The sequence below is a fragment of the Betta splendens genome, chromosome 17, assembly GCF_900634795.4.
Source record: "Betta splendens chromosome 17, fBetSpl5.4, whole genome shotgun sequence".
NCBI classification, from domain to species: domain Eukaryota; kingdom Metazoa; phylum Chordata; class Actinopteri; order Anabantiformes; family Osphronemidae; genus Betta; species Betta splendens.
In genome coordinates, this window is record NC_040897.2 from 2,059,077 (window position 1) to 2,086,427 (window position 27,351).

The following is a 27,351-nucleotide window of genomic DNA, read 5'->3' on the forward strand; positions in this document are numbered from 1 at the left end:
TGCGAGCGTGTGTGTGTGTGTGTGTGTGCGCGTGCGAGCGTGCGTGCGTGCGTGCGTGCGTGCGTGCGTGCGTGCGTGTGTTACCCCAACATTAATCATCTGTAAGGTGCTGACAATCCTGGTGTGCAACATCACATCGCATCAACCAATGCTTGCTCATGCCCTCTTCTCCCGTCGTTTTTCTATTTCCTCTACTCCTTCCCCAGATTTCCCTGTTCGTCTACCTCTCCCCATCATACACTTTTCCCTCTGACAGAGAAGCAAAAATAGACAGTAAAAAAATGAGGATGAAGCACAGCTGCAGCAGAAAAGTTAGAGAAAAAACAAAACTTAAAAAAGGACATAGGAATTCAACTGTAACCTGCCACTTCGATTTATTTTTCTTTAGTTGTGACATTTGTGTTTCGTTGTCATGTTTTATTCTATCAATTGATTCTTTTGTCACCACATGTGTATTTACATTAATTTAACCGATGTGTAAAAACATGGGTTTAAACACAAATTCTCAAATTCAAAAGAAAGTCACTTTGAAATGCATGAAAAAAAACACTGTCAAACACATGTTTACTTAAAAAAAAACATTTTCCGACTTAATAAAAGCCTGAATATTTTTCTATGTAGGTATTTCTGTGAATGCCTGTGCATGTGTGTGTTTACCTTCTCCCAGGTGTGTGTTTACCTGTGGAATATAGAAGACCATCAGCTCCTGAAAGGAATTGGATCTTCTTTTGTTTGCTGTTGTGGATGGTGACAGCTTCAGTATGACTCAAATTATCTTGTCAAAGCAATAAAGTGGGGATGGGTGGTGATGGGCTGATGGTAAAACAAGATGAGGAAGAAAATTCACCAAAGGCAGCGATGTGAGTGAGGAGGCAAGAAGGTATAGCAGAAAAAAGAAAGGAAGGATTTAAGGAGTATAGTTAAATAGAGATGAGCAGAACAAGACAGAAGCAACAAACACGAATCAGTTCTAAGGGAAAAAGAGCTGAAAAAAGAGGAGAAGAAAATGAAACATTTGAAAAAAGATGGTAGGGAGCAGAAAATTATAAACGAATGAAGCGGGACAGAATAAGCATAAGGGATGAAGTTGAGGTGTGGTTTAAGAATTGGGTAAAGAAAGACCGGCATCGAGGAGAGTAACTAATGAGACTTTTTTTGATGTCAGTGCTGTGAGGTCTGTTAAGTAGGGGTGCAGGAGAATAGGTTTCCAGTGTGCACATGCACGTTCTGAGAAAACGAGAGAGAGATGTGTGTGTTGGTTATACTTCACCTAGTTGTCTCTTGATAGGTCCTACAGTAGGAAACAGTTCTAACAGACCAATATGTGACCAAAGATACATACTGTATCCCAAGAGGAACGTCCCCGTTCACTTGGTTCATGTGGTGACAAACAGTCTATACAGGATTTCCTGGATGGTTGTTACTAAGCTAATAAATAAAGTTGAATTGGTTAAAAACAGGAATTCAGGAAGTAACAGTAACACAGGAACCTTTATTTGATTAACCCCTTTAACACAAATGGGTTGAACAAAGTGCTGTACAGATTAAAACATGAGATAATTAAAGATAAAACAAGGCAATAAAAAACATGTAAAAACAGCACAGTGTAAAAACCAATAACAATTAACAATGAGCAACAGCAGGTAAAGCAATGTCTCTCAAAACCTCAAGCTGTGTCAAAAGCCAGTGAAAACAAGAAGTGATTCAAAAACAAGGAAGGCAAAGAAGAGACCGGTGTGATGTGGAGGAGCAGGTCATTACACAGTTTCACACCTGCCACCGCCAAAGCTCTGTTCCAAGATTCCCAGCCCTCTTACTAAGAGAGACATAGATGTGGCAGTTATCAGCATAGCAGTGAAAAGACAAGCCATGTTATTTGAGGATGGAACCCAGGGGCAGCGTATACAAAGAAAACAGGATAGGGTCTAGACTAGAGCCTTGAGGAACCCCCAGGACTGCAACATTAGGCACTGAGGCACCTTCAGTAAATTATATTTTCTAACTTAGATTAAAAGTTGCATTTTAAAAGGAGGGACTGGTCATTTTAGTTGTTTCTTTGGGGTCATTATCCCATGACCTGAGATCAAGCCTTCTGACACTAGGCAACACATTTCTCTCCAGAATGGCTCGATAGTCCTGAGACTTCATTGTACTCGCACAGATTCAAGATACCCTGTACCAAATGCAACAAAGCCCCAGAAACCACTGAGTTTCTCAGTTTACCAGTGGGGCCAGTGTTCTTGTCTTTTCTCGCTTTTATATGATTTGCCAGCAGTGGCGTCCTCCTTGTTGTCTCACATAAAGTCATGATGTACCTTGAACTTGGAGTTTACCTTTAATGTCTGGATTCCTTGGTTACTGTATGCTTTCTATGATCCATGTGTAGTGTGTGAGTACAAACCACTGAGTACAAGTGTGAAGACACCCGTGATGCTAATTAGAGGACATGTCTTTGTTAAAGATGTCTCTTGGGTGAAACTGTCTCCAACCTTTTCTAGAGTCATCATTTCGTTCCAGGCCTGTTTCATTTGTTTGTTTTTGTGCCTTGGTACAGTATGTCATTTTATGTGATGGTGTTATTGTATGTGATTGAACACACATGTATAAACACACAGATGTTTCTCTTTTTGTTATGTTATTTATCTCCAGGTAAAAAGAAGATGTCCTTGTATGACAGCCAGGCTCCAGTCTGTCCCATCTGCCAGGTACTGCTCCGGCCCGGAGAGCTGCAAGAACACATGGAGACAGAGATTGAGAGGCTAGCTACCATCTGCCTCAAGTACGGGTCTCACCCCCACACACAAAAACACACATATACATGCACACACAACGTTTTGCTGCCCTGAAGGAGGGCAACACATCGACTTCATTTCTTTACATTTTTTGAACCATAATCAAAATGTCCATAAAATTCCATTCTGTTGTGCTTATACTGTATGTACTTAAGGCATCACCATGCAGCATACATACAACATAAACACATTGCCTCTATAATGTGGTAGCAGGTTCAACATTATGAATATAAATTTGTTCATTTTGTCTCAATACAAATGTAGCAGAAAGGTAACCAAAGCATTATGAGTCATGTTTAAGGCGCAGTGTGAAGGCTGAGCTTTAACCCATCTTTGATGTCACGCTAACTGACCTGTATGTTTTTAAATCAGAGATTTTGGTGCCATAAAACTGCATAAAAGGCAGCGGCATGCTGTCAGCATAATGCTGAGTGTCACACCCGTGACCTGAAGTTCAGCATTGCCCCCTTCTTCTCTCCCTGACAGTTGCATGAGCTGTTTTACGGTGGATAAATCAACTCCAAGCCCTTTTAATGATGGGACACAGCCATTAGGATCCATATTTCACCCGGCTGTGTGTTCATGTTTGTGTACATATGTGTGTGGAAGTGTTTGTCTGTGACCTGGTCTCCACCTAAGTGGCCCAGCTTTATGATAGTTCCTATTAACCTGGAAGAATAGGGCAACAGATAGCATCACCCCACGTGGAAATCACACTTTATTTACCCCCGTACACCTTCTACAGCCCCTGGCCCATATGTCTGTGCTAATGTACCGGTTCTCTTCATTCTTTTATTTTTCCTCTCTCTTCTTTCTCTTCTTGTCCCTCTGTTTTCTCTGTCCTATTTATTTTTCATACAATACATTTTTGTCCTTTCTAGCCTTCTTTTACAGTTTCTAAATGAGTTTTATCCCGTAAACTAAAGCAGTGACCTGGAATAAACCTATTGTCCTCAGTCATTAGGTGCGTAATTCTTCCTGACTTTTAAAGAGGAGAGGGAGTATATGAAAACAGTAAGCCAGCTACAAAGAAGGCTTGTCAGAGTAGTGGAGAATCATTTGCATGGATTTCTTTACTTTCAATTAATTGAAAGAGTGACAATAAAACAAAAGCAAAAACAAAAAAGCAACCAACGCAGTTTAGCAAAATTGGAAAATAGTTTCTTCCAAAGCATTCAGACGCATCTCATGCCCTTCATCCATACATTTCTGTATTCTTTTGTGTATTCATAAATATTGGCCTAACAGTTAAAATTAAGCTTAGGAATGCTATATAACAAAACACAACACATATTTTGACAAAGGAGAAAACCAGAATAGAACTCTGAGAACACAAAATCCTGATAAATCTAAATATAATTACATCAAACAAACTCTAACTAACCCATTTACACAATAAAAAAACAGGAGAGGGTGAGTATATATACAATTCACACTAATAGGCTTAATGCCAAACACCTGCCACAGTGAAAGTGGCAGGAAACACAATGGCAGACAAAACAGATCATAGGAGCACACTGGAATACATGCATATCATATATACAACATAATGTTGTGAGGGTGTGTAGATGTTTTCGTGATTCATTAAAGATCTGCCTTTCGCGCTGAAGGCAAGAGATACCATGAATCCAGAGAAGCTTAAAACACACACAAGCACACAAATGGTCATTTAGGCAAAGATTACATTGTTACCGAATGAGATGACCAGGAAGCTAACGTCATAGCTGTCTGATTTATATGCCTGCCATTAAATCATCCTACATAAACACACACAGTAGAATGAGGCCAAGTTTGGGTAAATCAGTTCAATTCTGATACGCTTTCAAGATATTTTGCTGAAAACGCTTTGCGTGCTGGTGAGAGGAGACACGATGCTGCATGTGCTTGGTGCTTGTGCTATCGCCCACACATGCACATACTGTCACTGCCTCTCTCCGCTCGCTGCATGGTAGCAGCCATCATTGAAAGTGACAGTAGGAATTTGGTCCAATTTGTAGTGAATCTGCCTTTAATGATGGCCAGCGCTGGCTGAATAAAGGAGCTATGGATATGGAAACACAACGTGTGTGTCTGTGTGTGTGTGTGTGTGTGTGTGTGTGTGTGTGTGTGTGTGTGTGTGTGTGTGTGTGTGTGTGTGTGTGTGTGTGTGTGTGTGTGCAAACGCCTGTCCTTTTGTTTCAGCTATTTAAAGTGGATTCTGTATGATGCAGTGGGGGTCTGAAGCCGCGTCAGCCGTCTCACTCTTTTCAAACACATGCCCCATTACCAAGTTTCATTTTAGCTGCTTTTGATCCCCTCTTGCTCGTTTTCTCCCCTTCTTTTAGTGGCTTTGTTTGGCTTTTTTGCGCTGCTCATTTCCACACACTCCTCTTTGCTTTGGCGTCATAGGCAGCAGGAACTTCCAGCCCTATAACCCTTTCCATCAAAAATTAATAGAACTGAGCAAACAGTGTGTGAAGCTGCGACGCCACTGACTCTGCCTCTCCCTTTCTCCCACTTTCTGCCCTCTTTCATCCGTCGTTTGCCCGATCCCTCTCCATGTTGCCTTCTCTGCCTCCCACGCCATATCTCTCCATCACCTCACATTTCATCTTTTACCTTTTTTTCCCCTTTCCTTTTCCGTTCTCTCTTCTTTCAGCTCTCTGTGACCCCCTCTGTCATTGTAGCAATTTTCCATCGCAGCAGGCAAGTGGCTGCCGTCCTCTCCTCCTCTCTTGTCCTCTCCCTCCTTATTTTTCTTGTTGCTGTTTGACACTGTCAACAAATAGGTAGAGGTGGCTGTTGTTGTTGATACCTCTGCAGAGGTTGCTGGTAATGAATAAAAGAGAGGTGGAGGCAAGAGAGATGACAGAAGCAGAGATAGAAAATGGGTGAGCGCGGTGTGTGTGTGTGTGTGTGTGTGTGTGTGTGTGTGTGTGTGTGTGTGTGTGTGTGTGTGTGTGTGTGTGTGTGTGTGTGTGTGTGTGTGTGTGTGCGTGTGTGAGGGGGTGTTGGCAGATTCTCCTGCATTACACGGCAGCTTGACTGCCTCACCCATGTTTATTTTCTTTGTTGGTGGAATTGAGGCCTGCTGTTTGATTTTCAGACAAAACAAGCCCAGTGACACAGCAGAGTAGCAGTCACACACACACACACACACACACACACACACACACACACACACACACACACACACACACACACACACACACACACACACACACACACACACTTGTTGAAAGTTCAAACAAATTATTATTATGTTGTTCTCATAATTCCCCCTAACTAAAATATCTCACATTATAAATGCTACCAACTCTTACTTTTACTACTTTCATTTTGAGGTAATAATACAAAAAAGTGACCAGTCAAAACCACAAATGACATTAAACTATTTTGGTCCATTTAATAGTATATTCAATGACATAAAAATAAACCTCAATGCCTAACAATTTAATGGATGATAATTATATTTAAGTTTTAAAGGTGTTATGGGGTTAGGTGTTGTGTTGTATTTTTAGTGCTTGTGTGATGTTGTCACATTACTGTACAGTATGTCAAACATCCATCATTCATCTCATCATATTCAGTTTTCAATTCAGTTAAATTTTATTTATACAATATAGCAGCAATTTACAGCAAGTAATTTCAAGGCACTTGACATGCAACAAATTCCACATCGAACAAACCTTTAATTGTAGCTAATCAGTAAAATGTGTATTGCTGGATTACTTTCTATCTTTGCAGCTCTGCATTATATTTTACTGCTCATATACATGTAATTGCCTTGTCTTTCTTTTTAAAGGAATTTCTTAGATCTCAGATAAATTACATAAATAGGGCTTCTTATATTTATATAGAAATCCATTATCCACTGATTCAGATAAGAGGTTGCGCTCAATCTACTGTCAGGCACCTGTCTGTCTGTCTGTCTGTCTGCCTGCCTGCCTGCCTGCCTGCCTGTCTGTCTGTCTGTCTGCCTGCCTGCCTGCCTGCCTGCCTGCCTGCCTGCCTGTCTGTCTGTCTGTCTGTCTGTCTGTCTGTCTGTCTGTCTGTCTGTCTGTGTCCATGAGGGTCTGGAGTGCTAACAGGGTCTCAAAGCTAGCATGACAACCCTGCATTGTGAATGTCAAGCCCGTTTCAACTTTTCAAGAGGTTGAGAAATATCTGTCTCTGTGTTTAGGGGGTGAGAGACAGTGAAAAAGGCAGGGGAGAAAGAGTAAGAGAAAGAGACACAATAAATAAAAATCTCATGAGAAAAGAATGTCACAAATGCATACGTGCATGAGTTCTGGAGGATGTCCTTTCATTTTTATATAGTTTTATTACTCTCTCTTTCTCTCTGCTCTTTGTGCTGATTCTGCTACACATTAAAAGTGACCACAGGGCTGTCACCACTCAACTCAAATCAATTCAGCAATTTAAATAGGTGCCGAAAAAGACAGAATGGCAAAATCAGGAAACACCTTTATGCATTACTGTAGTAATTCTCTATTGATGTCCACGTCAGAGAAAGTCATCAAAGCATGCGATAATATCAGTCTCACAAAATCCCATGTCTCTCCCTGCAGTAAGATCCCTTCATCGAAAGACGGAGCAGCCACTCCAGGAACTCCCAAGGTATGTTTTTTGTTTGTTTTGCTGTTTATTTTAAATGCAATAAAAAGGCAAATAGCAGCAAGACTGCAGATGGACTGACGATTCCCTGCATTTCCAAGCGTGATCGAGCATCAGGTGACATATTGTCATCTATAACTGTATCCAAAATGGAAACACAGCCACCCTGTATAAAAGGCTAAATTATATCGTGCTTCAGATGAACAATAAATAAAAACATAATTATGAATAATAGATTAAATTTCTCCCAACAAAAGCATGGCAACCTGCCAATAGAGGAGCAAAGAAACTCAATTCAACTTTTTTATATAGTGCCAATTCACAACAAATGTAATCTTAAGGTGCACTACAAGGTAAAGTTAAGACCAAATACAACTAAAAATCCCACATTATGCAAGCTTTTAATTGAAAAGCCAGTCAACAAGAGTGAGCTGAAGAATGACTAGTAGAGTAGAGACTGTGTTTGCATAGAACCTGGTGCTGCAGGAGAGGGACCTAACAGGTAGAAGCTCTTCCTCCCATTCTACATTTGAAAGTTCTCCAAACACCAAAAGAAGACCAGCACTCTGAGAGAGAGGTTCTATTGGCACCATATGGAACTATAAGATCTTTAAAATAGGTTATACCTTTAATAATAAGTGCTTTGTACGTGAGGAGAATTTTGAATTCTGTCTTACATTTTATGGGGAGCCAGTGCAGAAATAGTTCTGAGAAATGTCATCTTTCATCCTAAATCCAGTCACTCTGCTGCATCATAGGTTGTTAAAAATGTTATTGGGATTAACTATGAGACTTAGCCTTAATTAAAAAAAGGAACCCAGAGATTTATTAATTAATTTCTTAATTTCATATATTATGTAAATGAGAGATCTTGATCATAGGTGACACCAAGGTACCTCGCAGTGCAGCATAAGGTTAACATTAGGTCACCAAGAGTAACTGTGTTCTCACATAGACACGTGTAGAAGTACCAGCCTCCTGTTTCCCAGCAGGCAGCGGGGCCAAGAGACACTGTACTGTCATTGTTCCTGAGAGAAACAAAGGGACAAATAGAAAAACTACAAATAGTACTAGTTAGTAGACAGATTTGATATTCCATCTAGTAGCTCTATTTTATAGTACCTACAATAACTCATCACCAGCTGCCAGACTAAGAGTTTTTAATTTTACACTACGACAGAGGCTTTTAACATGCATCATACACAAATGCCGATATGGTTTTTATGATGAGAATCATATTGTTGCTTTATTGTTTATTTCACTGGTCACTCACAAACTGCATTGTTTTTACTGGTGGCTGGGCCAAAAGCACTAACTTGGCACTGCATTAGAATTACCTGAAAGATCCACTGAAATAACCAGGTGCTTTGTTTCCAGGTTTTGTGCTTTGTTGCACAAAAATCATGTCTGATGTGCACATGGAACTCCAGAATAATCATGGGGATCAGTTTTCATTCCCACACACCTTTGGAGGCTGACCTAGGCCCAGAGCCACACTCACAGCACCGTGGGTGGGCGTGTACTTGAGAAAGGCAGACAGAGCAGGGTTCGCGGGTTAACACTGGCCTTTCTCTCCAGCCGTGACTGTGCATCACACTGCTGTGGTTTAGTATTCAGTGACAGGCCATGGAGAATGGAGAGGGCTAGTTTGAAGTACATAGGCCTGTTATCGTGGATTCCTACCCAGAATGCACCAACCAGCATTGATGGTCCGGAGATTAACCTAACCCCCTCCGTATGTGGTGTTCAGCCACTTGTGAGGATAAATTATTGAAAGGTGAAAAACATATAACAAACACATGGATACCACAGTATTTCACAAGCATGTAAGAGTTGACGACATTTTTTACATTTTTGCATATTTAGATGCTACTTTACAAAATAGGTTTTAATCATGTTTTCAGATTGGCCATTTACATTTCTATGAAATGAGGTTTAGATTTTCTCAGATTTACCCTGTGCTTAAAAAGAGCAAACTTTCAAAAATCATGAATTGTAAAATTGTAATCTGTGAAGAACATAGTTAAATGTCATATTCCAATAATAAAACTAAAGTATATTCTCAGAACGCCCCAGGTAAATGATTCCTGACCTTTTTTAACCTGCGAATAAGAGAAGAAAGGACACACACACACGTACACGCACATAAAAGCCATGCATAATGTCCAATTTACTGTGGCAGCACTGGAGGTTGCTCATTTCTCACATATTATTATTAGATTATGGCTGTTGAGCACTTAAGCCTCTGCTCTGCCCCTTTCCACTTGATTAATAGGAGACGACTGTAAATACAAATATTTCATAGCTGCCTTGTAAAAAAACAGAGCAGCAGCTCATGCATGCATGAAAACATAAGCAGACACACTGTCAAGACGAAACCCTGAGAGAATGTGATATTACCTCTGCTTCTCCTGTTTCGTTTCTTCTTTCACGTCTCTATCTGCTCGCTGCTTGTTCACTTAAGGAAGTCCCTGGATCATCTTTCTTTGAGAGGAAGTTAACAAAGGATATGATTTTATATAGGTGTTTGCCTATGAGAGGAAAGGACAGTGTGAGACAAAGTGTTGTGAGACAGATTTATGGACAGGCACTGTCTCGTAATGATGTACATTTACTGTCCTCCTTTTCAGGATGTTTACCGTTCCTCTCCTTTTCTCCTTGTCTTCCTTCTTGCCTTCTTCTTCCCTAACCCCTCCTAAAATCCCATAAACATTAACTCTAATCAGTGGAAGGAATTTTATAGACAAAGTCAGGCAATTTACAGTCATCATCAATGCCATGTCTCTCTTAGCTTCTGGGGTAATAACTCCCCTGTTCTCCAAGGGTAAAGTTTCTTGCTTTTCCTCATTCTATTCTTGTTCGGCTTTTCTGTTATCTGTTGTTATACAGAGGGGATCATTTAATTTTATTATGAAGTCAAAAATGTGGATGACACATTATAGTCGTGCAACAATGTAGTAAATGTAGTAAATGCTATGTGGAATCAAATCATGAAATTCTTTAATTATGCCAGATGAAAATAAGTACAGTAGAGAGACATCTGTTGTTTTACAGAAGTAAGAGTTTAGTGTTTTTAGGAATTCAAAAATATGCCGTACATTTTCTTTCATACTGTACATTTCCAACGTTTATCTACTCTTAAATTGACAAGCCAACTGTTTTGCCTTCTGTCTTCTTCATCTGTCTGATTTGCTTAACATGTTGACACTTTGATTGATATGTCCTCCAATGGCCACATCAGCTGATGATCTATGTACTGTATGATTACTGCGTAAAAGAAACTTGGCTAAACCCAAAAGCTAGAGTATGTGGCATAACACACACTAAGAAGTGACTTTTTATTTGTTTACCTTAGATGGAAATGTATGTTTTAGCCTTTATTACATGTTTGTTTATAGATTATTCCCAAGCAGTGACTGCCAGATAAGGAGTAGTTCTACTGAGAATGCAACAATGTAGCATATAGACATATTTCTCTCTCTCTCTCCTTCTCCTCCAGTCCATGCTGTTGTCAGTGCACATCAAGCGTGAGGGAGAGTCTCCAGTGGTCTCACCTCTGTCCTCTGAAGACGCGCACCACTCCGACAGATATCAGGTCGCACACATAGGCACACACATAGACACATATTTCTTGAAGCATGTTATGTTCATTTTGATTCTATCACATACTATTGAAGTACAATGTGTTAATGAAGCACAGGTAAGTCATATAATTGTTAATGCATCATCATACACATAATGGTTTTCATGTGACATAAAAAATGTAATTTTCCCCTAAAAAATTCCTAAATTGAAGCCTCAAGAAGGCACATGTTATATTCTACTTTTTTGTACTGTAGTTACACAACAGTGTAGCAAATGGCTTCCATAATATGTGGAATGAAATCATGAATTTCCTTAATTATGACAAATTAAAAACAGTACAGCAGAAAATGATGCCAGATTTAAGGCTTTGGACTCCCTCAGCAGTTAAGTTGCCCAACATACCAATCTCCTTAAATCTCTGGTCTCTTTAAATCCACCCTGACTCCTTTTATGCCTTATATTCATCAAAGTTTGATCAGGTAATTTTTCCGGTCATGATGTATCTCTGGGTTAAGTGGGTTTACCCCCTCACACCATAAAATAAGAACTATTAAGTCCATGGAGATGCTACATCCATATGTTACGGATGACACAGCTCATAAAGACCTTATAGCAATAAAGTAGATTTTCTCATTAAGTGAAACTGCTGAAATCACCTTATATTATACAAATGATTAAGTCAATAGTGACTCTTTTTACCACCAAGAAAATTAAACATAATGACACATTTTGGCACCTCTTCTCTGCCTGTCTTACACTTTTTTTTTTTTTTTTTTTTTTTTACAAATTTGGCCTACGCCAGTGGCTGTATCATAATCGCACAGTAAAAGCGGCTATTGTCTCCATGTAGACCTGGTAGGGTGGAGAATGGATGGTAGAACCGAAGGGGAACACTACTCCATGGTTCTCACTGATGAACAATGAGCAGACAGTGAGAGGGACCACTGCTCACTCATTGTTGCCGTGTCAAAGGCAGGGCATTCATAACTGCATGCGGCGATGCTTTAGTTAGCACATAACTGAATCCCAGAAGACCCGAGGCACACATTCTACAGGAGATAGAAGTGGAGGTGACTTCAATAAATTTATGTGATAATGTCAGTTGCCAGTTTTATCTACACTGGCTTGTCTTTTCTACACAATGGCAGTTCATAGCGATAGAATAGGGAAAATCTAGAATGTCTTACACTACAGTTTTGCAGTTAGATATTAAATGGGGCCCAAGCATTATAACTGATTGTGTAGTTAAGGGTACACTTATATTTTATTATTTTAGTAGGAATTTAATGAAAGGTCCTCAAATAATGATTGAGTGTTACATTTATCTTATATCTGAGCGTAATAAATATTTTGCAATGCCAAAAATCTCCTAAACCCATTAAGTCCTGACAAAACTGACTTCTTTTTCTAAGCCTCCGTTTCCATTTTACATATAGACCTAAATATAATATAATAACTAAACTAGTGGTAGTTGGAGTAGCTGTGAAATAACTGCTCCTGTGTTGCAGTTTGTACTATGTACTGTAAGACCATTCATAACAATTACTCCCGCTGCCGCCCCCTAGTGTCCGATATTCGGAACAAGTGAAGTTTTTTCTGTTTCCGGTTTTGGGGTGTCACATGATCAAAACATGCCAACATGGCGTCGAAACAGAACTGGTATTCGTTCATACGGGCGCCACTTTCAATCCTTTTTCATCAGTATTAAATTCTAGACCAAAACTTTAGTTTTCAGCCATGAACAGAATCTGGAAGCACACTGAGACAGTTTGTAGATGCTAGTTTTAGCGGCTGTAGAAGGAGCTGTGGCAGAGACCTGACAGTCATGGAGGAGGTGGAAAACAAGAGAGAAGTAGGTTTTGATAGCAATGTGAACTGCAGACAAGCCTTTAGCATCTACAACAATCTCATTACGCAAAGTTAGATTTGTAGATGTGGACATGTTATAATGCTTTTTCACTGTCTAACCTGCATTTTCTCCCAATTCTTTGTCCTCTGCAGACATTTTTACGAGTTCGGGCAAACAGGCAAACAAGATTGAATGGTATGTACACAAAGCGTCTCATGTTCTTTAATAATGTTTGAGTTAATTATTCATATACTATTATATGGCCATGTTTTTGATACCATACGGCATTTTAACGTTTCTAAGAGCATTACGTATATAGCGTTACTTGTACACATAATAAATGAAAACGTAAGAACATTTACCTTTACATTTAACAGGAAACAAATTGATGTGTAGGAATAACAACGTATATTGGTTTAGGCACTAGTAGATTCCCGCCATAAAACTAATACAATAATGACTTAATGAAAATAAATTCTCATCCTCACATATTACACATTTTATTATGGTGTCATTAGTATCGAGTAGATTATGACTGCATGACAAAGTAAACTTTGGAAGGTGTTTTCATATTATGGTATTGTTTATTACTTATTCCAGGCTTTGTTGCACTGTTTAGGATGACACTTGTTTTTTGTGTTGTTCACAGTATTAAAGGTCAACTATTTCAATGAACATAATTGGGCTGTAACTGACCTGTTGTTAAACTGATGACATCAAATCCGTTACTTGTGACGATGAGGATAGATTTTCAATGAATCATTCTTTACTGTGCTGATTCATATAGCTGAAAATGTACTGCTGTTTAGAAAATATACTTTATTGCATATTTCAAATCTTCACTTCCTAAGCAGCTCAGAGAACTGAAAAAAATAACACAAAATAGAAAATGAAAAAAAAGCATGTTCATTGGTTAGTTGGGAGATTAAACTGTCAAGTTATACAGCTCAACAGCAGAGCAATATAAGACTTGTGGTAATGCTCCTTCCTACGGTGAGGGTGCCTGAGTCTAACACAAGGAACTGCATTAAACCTCTACTGCGTGATGCAGCAGGTGAGGGGTATTGGCTTACATCCTTCTCTTACCCATTTCTGTCACAGAGGCCAGTGACCAACACAGTTTTTCAGTTATTTCCTGTCCTAGTCTGTGCTGCTTTAACCCCAGCAGGCAACAGCCTAGTTTATGACTGGGGCTACCAGAGTGTAATGAACTGTCCTTAGCATTGGCCTATACACTACAAACGACCTCTGTCTCTCTGACAGCTGCTCTCTAAAACACACTCTCCTCAATATTTTAGGAGAGAGTTGGCGCGGAAGAGCCATTTGCACTCCATCCATATTCTTCCCCTACTGTGGCCTTATGCTCTCCTCCTTTTCCTGTCCCTCTATTTTTCACCACAGTTGTCCCTCTTGGCTTCCTCTACTTTTCCTGCCGGCTAAAAATTAATGTCCCTGCACGCCATTTGCAGTTAAGAAAAAAAACCATCAGATACTCTGAGGCACCATGACAGCTGTTCAGCTCTGTTAAATTTCTAATTAGGTGTGCGTGGCAGAGGAAGCTCTGACAGGAGGAAAGAAAGACAAATACAGGGAGTGGAGGGGCATGGCTGTTTAGTGGGAGGGGGATTGAGATTGTCATGACAGGTTCTTGTTATTTATTTTGTTGACACATTTCATAACTGTAATTTGTGCCCTTTAATGTTGAGACAAACAAAGTGATTATGAACAATTTAAATAAATTGACATTACAAATGTTTCTGTCTCTTGGAATGTCTTCCTTGTTTACAGCCCGTATAGGGAAGATGAAGAGGAGGAAGCCAGAGGATGGGGGGCAGGTATGTCCACTGTGCAACGCCCCATTGGCTGGGAGCGAGGAGGAGATGAATAGACATGTGGAGCTATGCCTTATCCAGGTAGTACTATCAAGGCCCCGAACAGCACCTACCGCCAGTCGGACAGCCCGCCAACCCTTCTCTTCTTGTAGATGTTGACCTGTCACCTCTTGTAAATGCTGTCCTGTCGTAGTGTAGACACCAACCAATAGTAACAGTAGTTCCTCTAGATATCACTACTTTTAATTTTTTGAAGCTGCATTTTTGTTTTTGTCATTGTCAAAGCTGTTTTAAGTTGTCATACTAGCATTTATTACATTTGTACAGCCAACAAGTACTTCAGAATTAACCATGCAGTCCATATGTTCGATTTATCCCATATTACATGACTGCAGCATTTCAATTTCCTCATAAGTAATTGTAACATTCACATTTATAGTTAACGGTAGTTCTTTTTTTTTTTTGCTTTCTACTAGAAGTAGTACAAGGACGAAAATATTCACATCAATAATAATTATATTGTGTATCACTATCTCTCTTTTAAAGTTCAGTGACAGTATTTCCTGTTGGAGGTTGTCACCACTTTGTTCATTCATTTTCTTGCAGTTGCTGTGTGAATCGCAACTACCACATGGCAACAACACTAACCATCACCCGTTCTGTACCTTACTTCACTAACTGCTGTTCATCATAATAGTTAAACACACTAATTACTCTTGTCTATTAGCAGCCCATAATTTAGTATTACTGTCTCATGTTTTTAGTTGTTGCATATAAATTCCAGCATTGACCACACTGGTGAAAAAGACATTGTATTCATTATGGATAATTTCAAGAATCTATAAATCTACTTTACATTTTTTAGCTTGATTGTTGAAAAGTAAATCAAAACAACATAACAAGATCTCTCTGTTTGGCTCTTTTGTCACTTATGAGTGAAAGCAGTATATTACTTATTAACAAAGTAATTCATTTATCAAAATATTTGTAGATCTCTTTATTTATTAAGCCATACATTTGCAGGAATTTTCAAGGCGCTCAGCATTGTTTTTTTACACCCTAGATCTCAAATGTGGTATATGTGCCGAAGGTTTATGTAACATTACAAGAGAAAGAGACATACTGATCTTTGCTCCTTAATATTAATACAGGATAGATAATATTAACCTTTGTGTCTTTGTATCAGCACGAGGGTGCATTGGGTGAAGATGACTCTGCAGACATGGATGGAGAGAATGGGCGGGGATTTGACGAGTACGAGTGGGCGGGACAGAAAAGGATCAGAGCCACAGCTTTGCTGGAAGGAGGCTTCAGAGGTACACTTAAACTCAACATTTCATTGCATGTCCTGTTATTCGTTGAATTGGCTGTGTTGTCTTACTGCTAGGTGTTGATGAAGGCATTTAGCAATTAAGTTGTTAGATCACAAACTGACCTGTCTCTGCTCTGTGGTCATGTCCAGTCACTATATTTTGCAATTTTTAAACAGGCTTAAACCGTGTAAGATAAGATCAACTTTATTGGTCCCACTGTCGGGAAATTCCATTGTTTACAGCAGCTACAAATACAGTTAAGATGGTAAAGAGTAAAAATAGAAAATGTATAAAATGTGTGTATAAGTAAAAAGATTTTACATACTTTTCTACATTTTTTTTACAAATACTATACATAAGTCAATTAAAATTACGTGATAAGCAAAAATTTCTTGGACTAGTCCACGAAGTCCATGATGACAGACCTGTACTCCAGCTCATTCCCCCCCAGACACACAGTCAAAAATGGCAGCATCGTTCTGATCTTCTGGAGATGACAACTGATGGTGTTGTATGTGAAGTCCGAAGTGTAGGGTTTGAAGAGGAAAGGAACAGCCATGAGGAACCGTGCTAGAAAACAACCACCTCAGACACACAGTTGCTTAGCCTCATGACTGTGGTTGGTTGGTGAGGTAGTCAGTTGTCCATAAAGTCAGTTGTTTGTCCACTCTTGCCCCCAACAATTTCTCTCTCTCAGAGAAGGTGCGAAGATTTGCATGCAAAGTTGAGAGGTGGAGGACTGGAGTCAAATTTGTTAAAAAACATGTTTAAGTCATTGGCCAAGACCTGATTAATATCAGTTATGCTGTGCCTCTACTCTTTCCATGGCTAGAAATGGTCTTTGGCCTCTCCACACATCTCAAAAGTTTTAACACCCCTCCAGCTTCTTCTTGTAGTTAATGTATTTTGTTATGCAGTCTGATGATGTCTTGAAGGGGAGAGCTGCAGAGTGCCTTCCACTCTGTGGCCTGGAGACAGTCTCTCATCAGTCCACTCTTTCACACATTTTTTCTGTGCAGACTCTCTTTTCACCATGAGTGTATATTACTGGGGAGGGGGTTAGAGTCGTCCACTCCAGCGTTCTCCCTGGTCTGGCACTTACGTACTTAGTGGGGAGAATGGAAGAGAGTGATACGTCACTGAAGACTCTCAGTCATCCAAGTGAAGTTGTCTGAAGGCTAAGTCATGTCAACTGGACTTCTTTTCAGTAGAAACGTTTCACCACCAATTCAAGTAGCTTCTTCAGACTGAGGTGTGATTAAAGTCCTTGCTGATGTGAAGCAGCAACTGTGGGTGCTGTGTCTGCATGCACACCATCGCTGTGTGCAGTCGCTCACATGTCGCTGCAGCATCGGCTGGGGGGCTGATGTACACATTAAACAGGTTGGTGTGTGAAAACTCCCTCGGGATGTAATGAGGCTGAATGCCGACAGCGAGGAACTTCCTGTCCCTGGTGCAAATTTTTTCTTTAATGGGGACATGCGCTGGGCTGCACTATCTTATTAATCTTATTAATAAACTCCGCCGGTCCTCCTCCCTTCTTCTTACCACTCTGTCTGCCCAGACAGAGTGGTAAGATATGTTAATACGTTCAGCCACGTCACAGTAAAACGTGAGGTCTACACTTCCTGTATTCCTGCTGTATTATATTGCTGTAAGCTCGTCCATCTTATTGGAGAGGGATCAAGCATTTCCCATAATGATGAAGGGCAGAAGTATGGTTTGTACCTCCATTTCTTCTCCTGGAGCCCTCATCCAGCTCTGCAGCCTTTCTCTGTCCCTGTTTATGTCCATTGTGACCACCATCACTTCTCTGAGACCAGTGTTGAGTGTGACCAGGGAGCTGAATGGTGCCATTGGACTCTTAGCAGTTTGCATTGGTTGTGGGTCATCCCAGCTCGGCTTTGCTTGGCCCTGAACGGCCCTCTTAGCAAGGGGAAGGAAAACACATTTAGCTGGGCAATTGACCTTCTGGTCGCTGCTGTGTGTGTGCCCAGAAATGCAATTATAGAAGTGGATGAGAAAGCTGGTCACTGGGGAGCATAGCAGCTGCTCTGTGACACAACACCTACAATGCGCCCACTTAGCTTTCTGTCACTGTGCCTCTTTGGTCTTTTCTTTGACATCTTTAAACTTTTATCAGACCTGCTTAGAGTAAGATAGATACTGTTTGTGTGTGTGTGTGTGTGTGTGTGTGTGTGTGTGTGTGTGTGTGTGTGTGTGTGTGTGTGTGTGTGTGTGTGTGTGTGTGTGTGTGTGTGACCACTAAAGTTATGCAACTGATTGTATTTTTTCTCTAGCATTATAAAGGCAGTCATTACCTGTTCTTCTAAAATTATAAATATGTAAAAAACATTCATTGAGTTTAAAACATTTCTCTCAGTAAAAAGAATGCTCAGCTGAAACCTTCCTCTGACATGTGTATTCACATAGAGGTAATGATAAGACGCAGGACAAGAGCAAGAAGCAAGAAGGCTGTGGCCACGATATGTAGGTTGTTGGTCAGTTAAAAAAACACTCAGAACTTCAGTTAATCCCACTCTAAGAGGTTGTTTCAAACTCTGTTGGCTTGGCCTCTCTTTATGTGTTCCCCTTCCCATTTGTATTTGTCTCTACTTATTGAATCTGTTGTTGAACACACACACGCTGAGCCTCACCTTCCTCCCTCACTCGGCTGTTCGCTGCAAGCCAGGGGGAAACAGACGGATGCTTATGGGGGTGGAAGGGGAATTGTTCCATCCATCCGTCTCTGCTTCACATCGTTAAGAGAGCAGACACAGGACCCTTCTGCTGCGCTCTAATAGGGCAGCTTGTGATGTGACACAGATAACTGAGTTGCCCTGGTGATAGCAACATGAAACATGCACACACACGTGCATTCAGCAGAAGTCTCAGAAAATGGATTTCATCTTAAGATTCTCAGTGGTTCTAACACATGCTGCTGAATCAAGCAGGCTCTTGAGAACCAGTGGTCGGTCAGGCGGATATAGAGATGTTGCGGGGGTCTCCTCAGCTGGCAAGATGAAGAGAGGGCCAATCCCTCTGTGAAGTGCCACCATCCCTGCCTCCTTTGAGACCGCAGGGAAGAAAGACAGAGGGATCGGTACCCTTTTAAGGAAGAGGAGACTGAGGAGAGAAAAATCGAACAAGATCAGATTCAACTCTGTGTGACTGAAGACTTCCCTGTGTCTCGCACCAGCTTATCTGGGTTAAAAGCACCCGCACAGCACAGGAGAACTGTTTCATCTGTTAGTAGACTTTTTAAGTTTGTTTTACCAGCTAAAAAATTCTACATTTGACTTCATATCGTTTTAGATTACTTCCAAAAATATTACCTTAATTCCATGTGTTTTGGGTGTTCTTATTTGATCTGCTGCCATACTGAGGTTTGGCACTGCTACTAATATAGTTAGTAATTACAGCAAAAAAGAAAGAGAACTTAATAAAAATGATGGATAAAATTAAAGTGGCAAGAGCAAATTTTGCACGAACAGAATTCCCATTTTTTTTGTCCCCTGTTTAAATTGTGTCAGCTAATTTTAGCACAACAAAAAAGATCAGCTTCCTCCAAAAAGTTTTAATTATAGGTCAGATGTATTATGTTCCCAATGATATTGCTAAACTTTAACTGTAACTTATTTTAGAAGTACTCAGTTTGGAACAAAATCTGCTAGTACAGCCACAGACAGATAGTTGGAAAGGCAAGAGACAGACAGACAGACAGACAGACAGACAGATCCTGAGGTTTGATATAAGACTGTCCTTAGAGAACCACGAGAAGAAGAGGGGGATTATTTTGCACTGAGATGGCCCGGGGGGATTGAGCCTAGGAGAAATCTGTACTTTGTAAATAGACTTCAAAGATGGCTGCCACATGTCTTTGTGCCTGTGTCCCCCTACTCATCTTTCTTTCTCTGTCTGACCTGTAAATGGCAGAGAGATAGTATGATGACCTTTGACTCCTCTTTGCTCTGTAGGGGGTCCCAATAATTGCTATGGCAACAGGATGTTGTGGAGGGAGGTCGATTGGTTGATCCGATCTGTCAGCCAGTCTGATGAGTTCTTTGAACTTGAACTTCAGATCTGTACTTGTATTGTTTTTGTAGTGACATGTTTGTATGTTGGCTGTCCCCTGTGTTGGCATTATGTAGTATCTGAGGCAGAGTCAAATATGTGGTTAGTGTTAAGTGTCAACAATATTTAGGAAATGAGGCAGAGTCGAATATGTGTTTAGTGTTAAGTGTCAACAATATTTAGGAAATGGTTATGGTAATGACAGACTAGAAGGGCCATCCATGTAAGAAAAAGTGTGTATTAGACTTGTTTTGTCCAGCAGAAAAGAAAAGAAGCTCTTTATTGTGAAGCAGTGGTGTCGGAGATGGAGAGAAAAACAACTGTAATGAAAGGTGTTGAAAGATTAAGAAAAATAAAAATTCTCAAGGGAGTGAGAGGTTGGGATAAAGTAAATGAATGAAGAAGATAATACAAAAATGAGGGAAGAAAAGTAAGAGAAAGATGAAGAAAAGGTGAAAAAAGAGCAAGGGCGAGCTGGTGCATAAAGTGAGTGAAAGGCAGTGAGAGTGGGGCTGACCTTTCTTTGGCTAGATTAGATTGGCCTGCCAAGAATGCTTAGAGGGACAGATAGGAACACACAGAGCAAACAGGCCAGACACACACACACACACACACACACACACACACACACACACACACACACACACACACACACACACACACACACTGTTTATACACAAATCAGTAAAATCGAAATTGCATAAAAAAATGACAAAAATGTGTCACAGTTACCATTTGTTCACTGATTGACAGCTGATGGATGAGGACATTGGTTACATTTACCTTAAAACCTACCAGCTACTATTTCCTCAGTAATTGAGCAGTACCTGCTGGCTGTTAGATTTACACCAGGCTTCAATTGTTTCCATTTGCTAAGCTCTACTGCTAAGAACAAATAAAAGGTAAAAGATTCTTTTTATTTAATCACTAAGACAATGGATTGTTGATTGATGTTGTCAAATTGTTTAGCATTAGAGGCGTGTTTTATCAATGCAATTTTTAGTTGTTTCATCCTCATTTTTTTCTGCTCATTTTTAATTTGTTTGCAGTAGAACTGCAGTAAATTGCAGATATATGACAAGAAGCAGGTACACATGTTTGGGATTAATCCCAGATAGAACCTCAGAAATGTGGTTGAAAAGTGTTGATTCCTCAGTTTGACATAGACAGCATAGGTGACACACGCTGCTCTGCTGTAGGAAGTTTAGTTTAAGACTTGCACAGTGGGACGGGGGTAAAAAAGGAGACTGTCAACTCTAGCTCATACCTGGGTTTACACAAACACACACAGGATGCTAGTCCAGCTGAGAGCTTGTAGAAATTGGAATAGGTGTAAATAAGATGGTTGTCAGTCCTGTCACAAGAAGTTATACTCAGACAGGTTCTGATCCACATCTTAAATAAAACACACCAGCGCATGCACATGCACATACCTTCAGGTGCTCATCACGGTGTAAGTGACACACTCCTGAATGCACACACGTACCTATCAAGATAGGCATGGTCTAAGTGACAAGTAGACAGACGCGCACACACACACAGACCTTCAAGGGGGTTGGAGAGACGGGGCCTAAGTGACAGAGGGACAGAGAGTCTCAAGCAACACTCAAGAGATGGCTGTAAGTGATGGACATATACACACAGCTAGGTCTGTTGTTAAGTGGAGCTGAAGGGAGTAGTCAGGCAGAGGTAAGGGTTTGTCTGAGCGCTCAAGACTCGGCTTATAGAAATGCCACTCTCATATGCACTTCCACTCACCCTGTCTGTTATTCTGTCTCTGATGCAAAGATTGATGGGTAAGGTTTGCCAGTTTTTTTGTTTTGTTTTTAACTTACTTACATGTATAGTGCATGTTTAAATTAGGTTATTATGCAGCTGCAGCCTTATACTAAGAAGTGACTTTTTTTCTTTACTCATCATTTTAGATGTGCTGTTAATTTTAGCACTTTGTAAGCAAATTCTGCCCTATTAGGGTTAGAAGTCAGGAGGCCAATAGTTGGATTAAGGCAGTAGTGTGATGAGTTTTAAATTTGTACCTTAGGCCGTATCTTACCCCAAATTCTCCCATGCTTCTCCCTAAAAACTAGACCGTAACGCAAACCACAACAGGTTTTATATAGACATACCTCCTATCTTCTATCCTTTTTGTTTTGAAATGCTGTTCAATTCTTGAAGATTAGGGCTGCAGGTACTGATGGTCTTTGTGATCTAGTTTGCTCTTAGTTATTGTGCTAAAATAAACGATTAGTCATGTAAACATGTATGTGAGCTTGGACATACTGTTAGTTTGTAAATTAGGTAACGTAGGTTTTAGTCTAATTTCAGTTACTTACATTCTTTAGTGTCCTGTGGGTTTTTGAGCTATAGAATGGAGCAGACTAGAGGATTCTCATAACACTTAGCTTAACATTACATGTAAAGGAAAAATATTAGTAAAAATCCACCCAATTTACGTGCTATTGTAATGCTGTACAATGCTTTTCAGGTATGTTGAGAAGTCTAGAGCCTGTTTTTGCTGAGATCCTGAAGTTTTGTTAGTTGTTAGTGTCATTATGGTAGACTAGCTCAGTTTTACAGTAAGCCCACCTGGTCTGTTTTCTGTACCGTTCACCATTCATATGGTTCCAAACAAGGTTTTGCGAAAAGTAGTTAATAGCAAAATAGTTTGAATTTAGGATTTGTGTCAGCCACAAACTAATGCTTTGTTGGAGCAATCTGATTATCAGCATCTGCGTAGCATAGCAATCTATATCACAAAGTCACAAGTATTACTATAATAATTCTAATAGTACACATTATTAAAATTTACATATTCATGCTTTGTTTGTTTTCACAGCAACAGGTTTTGCCACGTGTAGTATCAAGGACAGCATGGCAGACAGCGATGCAGACCTTGATGTGGATGGCGATGACACCTTAGAGTATGGAAAAGCCCAGTACACAGAAGCAGATATTATTCCCTGCTCTGGAGCTGGAGAAGACCAAGGAGAGGCAAGAGAAAGGGAGGCGCTGCGGGGAGCTGTGCTAAAGTATGATGCAAAGCCACCAGCAACAGTCACTATGGCATGATACAATGTGTTGCTATCGTGTTACATGTTTTTAATATCCAACTAAAATCCATATGGCTCTGTGTTGCAGTGGTGGAATGCCTTCTAACAGAATAACTCCGGAGTTCTCAAAATGGGCCAGTGATGGTAAGAATAATATGCAGTGTCAAAGGCTGAAATTTTGAAACCTGTAGTTGGGAAAAGTCATCAGCCAGTACTAACATGTTACCTGTTTGTGTATTTGTAGAAATGCCTTCAACAAGTAATGGAGAGAGCAGCAAGACAGACCAAAACACACCTTCATCCTCCTCCTCGTCCTCCTGTGCTCCACGCACCTGTAAAAACAGCGAGATAGAAAAGTAGGTTACTCAGAAATATGCACACATATGCTGTTGTCTAGTTGAAAAACATGAGACAGAAAATGACAGATGTCATGTCAAATGCCCTCTCGCAGTGTCAGGTAGATCTCACAAACACTCAAAAGGGATTCTGTTGTCTAAAGATTTTTTTTACTTGTGGAAGAGTCAAAACATTGAGGATCTTAAATGATGCATTTTATATTCTGTGTGATCTGGTTTTGATGTATGTGTGTAACAGATTGACTGTATTGATTTTCTTTGGGGTTGTGTTCCCTCGCAGCACAAGGCTGCCTTAGAATCATTAATAGGGAAGCAGACTAGACACCTCTAGACACTTGAATTAGTGTGACAGACAGATTCAGATCTGTATTTATGTCTATTAGAATTATTCTACAAAAAAAACATATTTATAACTAAAATACTGTTTCTTTTGGAGTCAGACCCCTTAGCTTTCTCAGGCGTGAAACATTGTAAGGCACTTATTTTTTTCCACAAATCTAATTCAGATTAATGGCAACTAACAGCATGCTATGTAAACATAACCTAGCTAACATATTCCTCAGTATCTACCCCGTTTGATGTGGGTACGCAATTTGCCTAGAATTTTGTTTTGGTTTAATCAACAAGGCTTCTTGATATTATAAATATAAATCTTCGTCATCTTATACCTAAAAACAAAATTCCTGGTGTTCGTAGAATTACTTGGGGATGCTGCCATTGTTTGCTGTCAATTTTTTCCAAAAGACACTTTTGAATGAATTAATTTAAACTAGAACACAGCTAGAAGCTAGAGCTAGAACACACATCCTGTTATACGGTAATGCAGTGTGTATGTGTAAAAGGTCACTGTAGTTTCCTTATATCTATCTCACCAATCTCACAATGCCCCAGCATGGGCGATAGAGGTCAGCTCTTAACCCATGTGAAGGAGAAACATCAGTGGACAAGCAAGCAAAGAGATAAGGATTTGGTTGATTAGTTACTCCTGTCCTTTTGCTTCATGCAATAACAGGCAGATACTTCCCAGTGGGAAAATCACACATTCCAGCAGTGTATTCAGGTTTAGCAATATAACACACACATGTTCTGTCGGACAAATCCTCTTCAGCTCACTGCACACCTGAGCTACCAAGATCATGGATGACTGATACGAATGAGTGAGTTGTTGGTAGATGCCACACACTCAGTTTGTTGCGAGGTTGTGAGACTGCTTCCTGCAGTGCAGGAATTGGGGAACCACTGTATGCATCCTTAACGTTTGCATAAAGTAAATCAATAATTTCTCCTCATGTAGCAGTCCAGATACTGACTAACACGGAGGACCTATCAAAAGTATATGCTGGAGTATTTTAAAAAGTTTTTGTAGTGAGTTTTAAAGATGTTATAAAAAGAATTTCTTAGTCTTTGTTTTGTACAATCAAAAAAAACTTGCAAACAAAATTCTCCCAGTTCCACGTTTTGATAGATCCTCCGTGTTTGTCCTACCCCCCTCACGCTATGCAGGACCCAATTTAGCTCCATATGAATGTAGGCTTTGCTTTGGTAGCAGGAGACCAGTAGAAAAAGCTACGCAGGTCAGACCACACTACCTTGGCTGTATGCATTAGATAAATATTCTGCTGAAAGGCCTAGCTGTCACCTCGCACTCAAGTTGCCTTGCATCAAGTTTTGAAGTCCTTTTATCCAATTTTAATTTCCACCATGAACCCTACATCAGACGAATCCCAGGACAAAAGAATTTAATGAGGAAAATATAAACAAACTATATTGGCTTATTCAGTAATCCAGTGTAGGTATTTGCATTTCAACATGGTGTTTTATCGGCTGTTAGTGGCCAACTGGAGCAGAACATGCCTTAATCTGAGTATCTATTTAAAGGGAGCCAAGTAGATGCTGAATGATTGCATTTAAACAAGCATTCACCTGCCGGCTGGAACAATTCCATGCCTCAGTCCTTCCCAATTGCTATAAATGCACGTATTTGTGGAGCTTCTATACCCCTCTGTCCCCAAATGAATGAGATTTGCCTCCTTTCATTACATTGATGTGTGTGCGCGTGCGTGCGTGTATGCGTGCGTGCAGGGCAGTGTTACTGAAATCTCTTTTTCGCTCTCTCTTGCTCTGATCCCAGATGGGTAATGATCTGTTCGCCTCCTGGGGCATCCTTGTTCCCATGCTCATTCCCCTGCAAGATAAATGAGCTCACACACACACACGTACATACATATACACATACACATACAATGTCTGAGCTGCTGTTTCCTCTCAAGATAAATGGCCCTTCCAATTCCGCCAATGTGATTGCTGCCAAATTTGGTGCTCTAGCTGGTACAATGCAAAGAGATTTCCATGTGGTTTCTACAAATAATTGAATCTGTCCTCAATTTGGAAGTGATGAAGCTAGACCCCAACCCCCCGCCCCTTTAAAACACACTTGCACTCAGACCAATCTTTGCTTTTACTTCTATATTTTAGTTCTTTTTTTTTTCCATCATCTTTTACCAGCACTTACAAGATACCCCCTCCCTGTTAGCCATCTGAGACCCACACATTCAAAGACACACACGTACAGGGCTGAGGCAGGGGAAATCAATAGCAACTTAAATCTTTTATCATGGGGTGTCAGGGTAGTTAAGGTTGTGGTTAACAGGCTGCAGGCAGTAGAGAATAATTCTCAGATAATTTCTCAGATTTACCTCTGCCATTTTCTAAAGCATATTACATGTAAAATAATTATTTCCATGTGGAAATGTGGGGAAAAACGGTGTTAAAACTTTAGTGTTTAAAATTTTTACATGATATCATATTGAAATTATCATGTGTTCCTCCTCATGTTTAGTGACAAGCTGAGTGAGGCCATAACATTCAGCAGTAGGTACAAACAGTGGGCTGGAGCAGCTGGTAAAGCTACAGGTCTTCAGGTACAAACAGAAAGTTAAACTAATTAATAGGTAATTGTCCCACCTACTTCGGGGTGGACAGAAGGCATATCTGTTTGTCTCTTTCTTTTACTTTTCTTTTTCTTCTGCAATTGGAATGACAAGCAAAGAAATTTGCTGAGATTTTAATTTGGATTCATAAAAACACACCACCCAAATACCCTACAAGGTTGTAGTGGTTGTGTTTTATGTGAGTGGAAGTTGTCTCTTTTCAACATTATTAGCTCAGGTTTTTTTTAGACCTATAAAATAAAGCCATAAGCCAAAGTTCTATTGTGCTTGCAAATTCTAAAACAGAAAAGTTTGGTTGCATGAGCCAAGTTCAGTGTGTCAGAGTCTCTTCACAAAACGTGAAGGTTGCTGCTTCGTTTGTTTTCATAATAAGATGTCTGATCTGTTTTAAGTATCAAATGTTTGAACAAAAAATTGTGTACATACAATGAAACTGTACTTTCAATGTACATTTTAGGATTCATTAGAAGTTAAATGTGGCACTTGATACTGCAAAAACAGCATTACAGGCATGTTCAAAGTCTGGCCCGGGGGCCAATTGTGGCCCGCAGCCTCTGTCATAAAATCATTAATGTGCAGGCCGCTAGCACTGTTGACCACCGTATAAAAGACACGAACGAGAACAAGGAGGGAAGAGCGAGGGGAAGTAGAGCAAAGAGGGCAAGCAACTGCAGGTTTGGCGCTTTTATCCTTATAGCTTTTAGGTCTGCCCCAGTGTTGCATCCAATAGGATGAAGGCATTCAGCTCACATTTAAAGTTTTTGTTTTTGTGTCATTTCAATCTAAACAGCCGTGTAGAGTGAAACGAAACAACATTCCTATAGGATCACAGTGCTACAAAAATGATAGAATAAACCACAAGACATATTCTTAAATATTGAGAAAAATGTAATAAAAGCTCTAAATCTTAAATCTAGAGCTAAGAATTTTAAAAGCTAAATAGAAAAACCTTT

General features: G+C 40.0%; 1 protein-coding gene and 1 long non-coding RNA gene across 8 annotated transcripts in view; one reads left to right on the top strand and one right to left on the bottom strand.

The window, feature by feature from the left end:
* rnf220a (ring finger protein 220a) overlaps positions 1 to 27,351 on the top strand; it is a 127,430-nt gene that overhangs the window by 89,990 nt on the left and 10,089 nt on the right. For 4 of the 7 annotated variants that reach the window (XR_003783660.3, XM_029130877.3, XM_029130878.3 and 1 more), the window contains 9 exons: positions 2,650 to 2,779; positions 7,343 to 7,391; positions 10,888 to 10,983; positions 12,975 to 13,017; positions 14,611 to 14,735; positions 15,841 to 15,970; positions 22,878 to 23,070; positions 23,180 to 23,235; positions 23,336 to 23,447. Coding sequence is in view for 6 of the 7 variants with exons in the window: in XM_029130877.3 (XP_028986710.1) it covers positions 2,650 to 2,779; positions 7,343 to 7,391; positions 10,888 to 10,983; positions 12,975 to 13,017; positions 14,611 to 14,735; positions 15,841 to 15,970; positions 22,878 to 23,070; positions 23,180 to 23,235; positions 23,336 to 23,447 (934 nt within the window). In the remaining variant the exon portion in view is untranslated. Of the gene's footprint in view, positions 1 to 2,649; positions 2,780 to 7,342; positions 7,392 to 10,887; positions 10,984 to 12,580; positions 12,826 to 12,974; positions 13,018 to 14,610; positions 14,736 to 15,840; positions 15,971 to 22,877; positions 23,071 to 23,179; positions 23,236 to 23,335; positions 23,448 to 27,351 lie in introns of those variants that run through there. The other 3 variants (XM_029130879.3, XM_029130881.3, XM_029130882.3) reach the window with 2 other exon arrangements.
* On the bottom strand, positions 2,603 to 10,406 carry LOC129603268 (uncharacterized). Its single transcript, XR_008693017.1, has 3 exons — positions 10,028 to 10,406; positions 9,789 to 9,919; positions 2,603 to 2,726 (listed from the first exon to the last, which is right to left on the bottom strand). It is a non-coding gene; the product is annotated as an uncharacterized LOC129603268 (long non-coding RNA).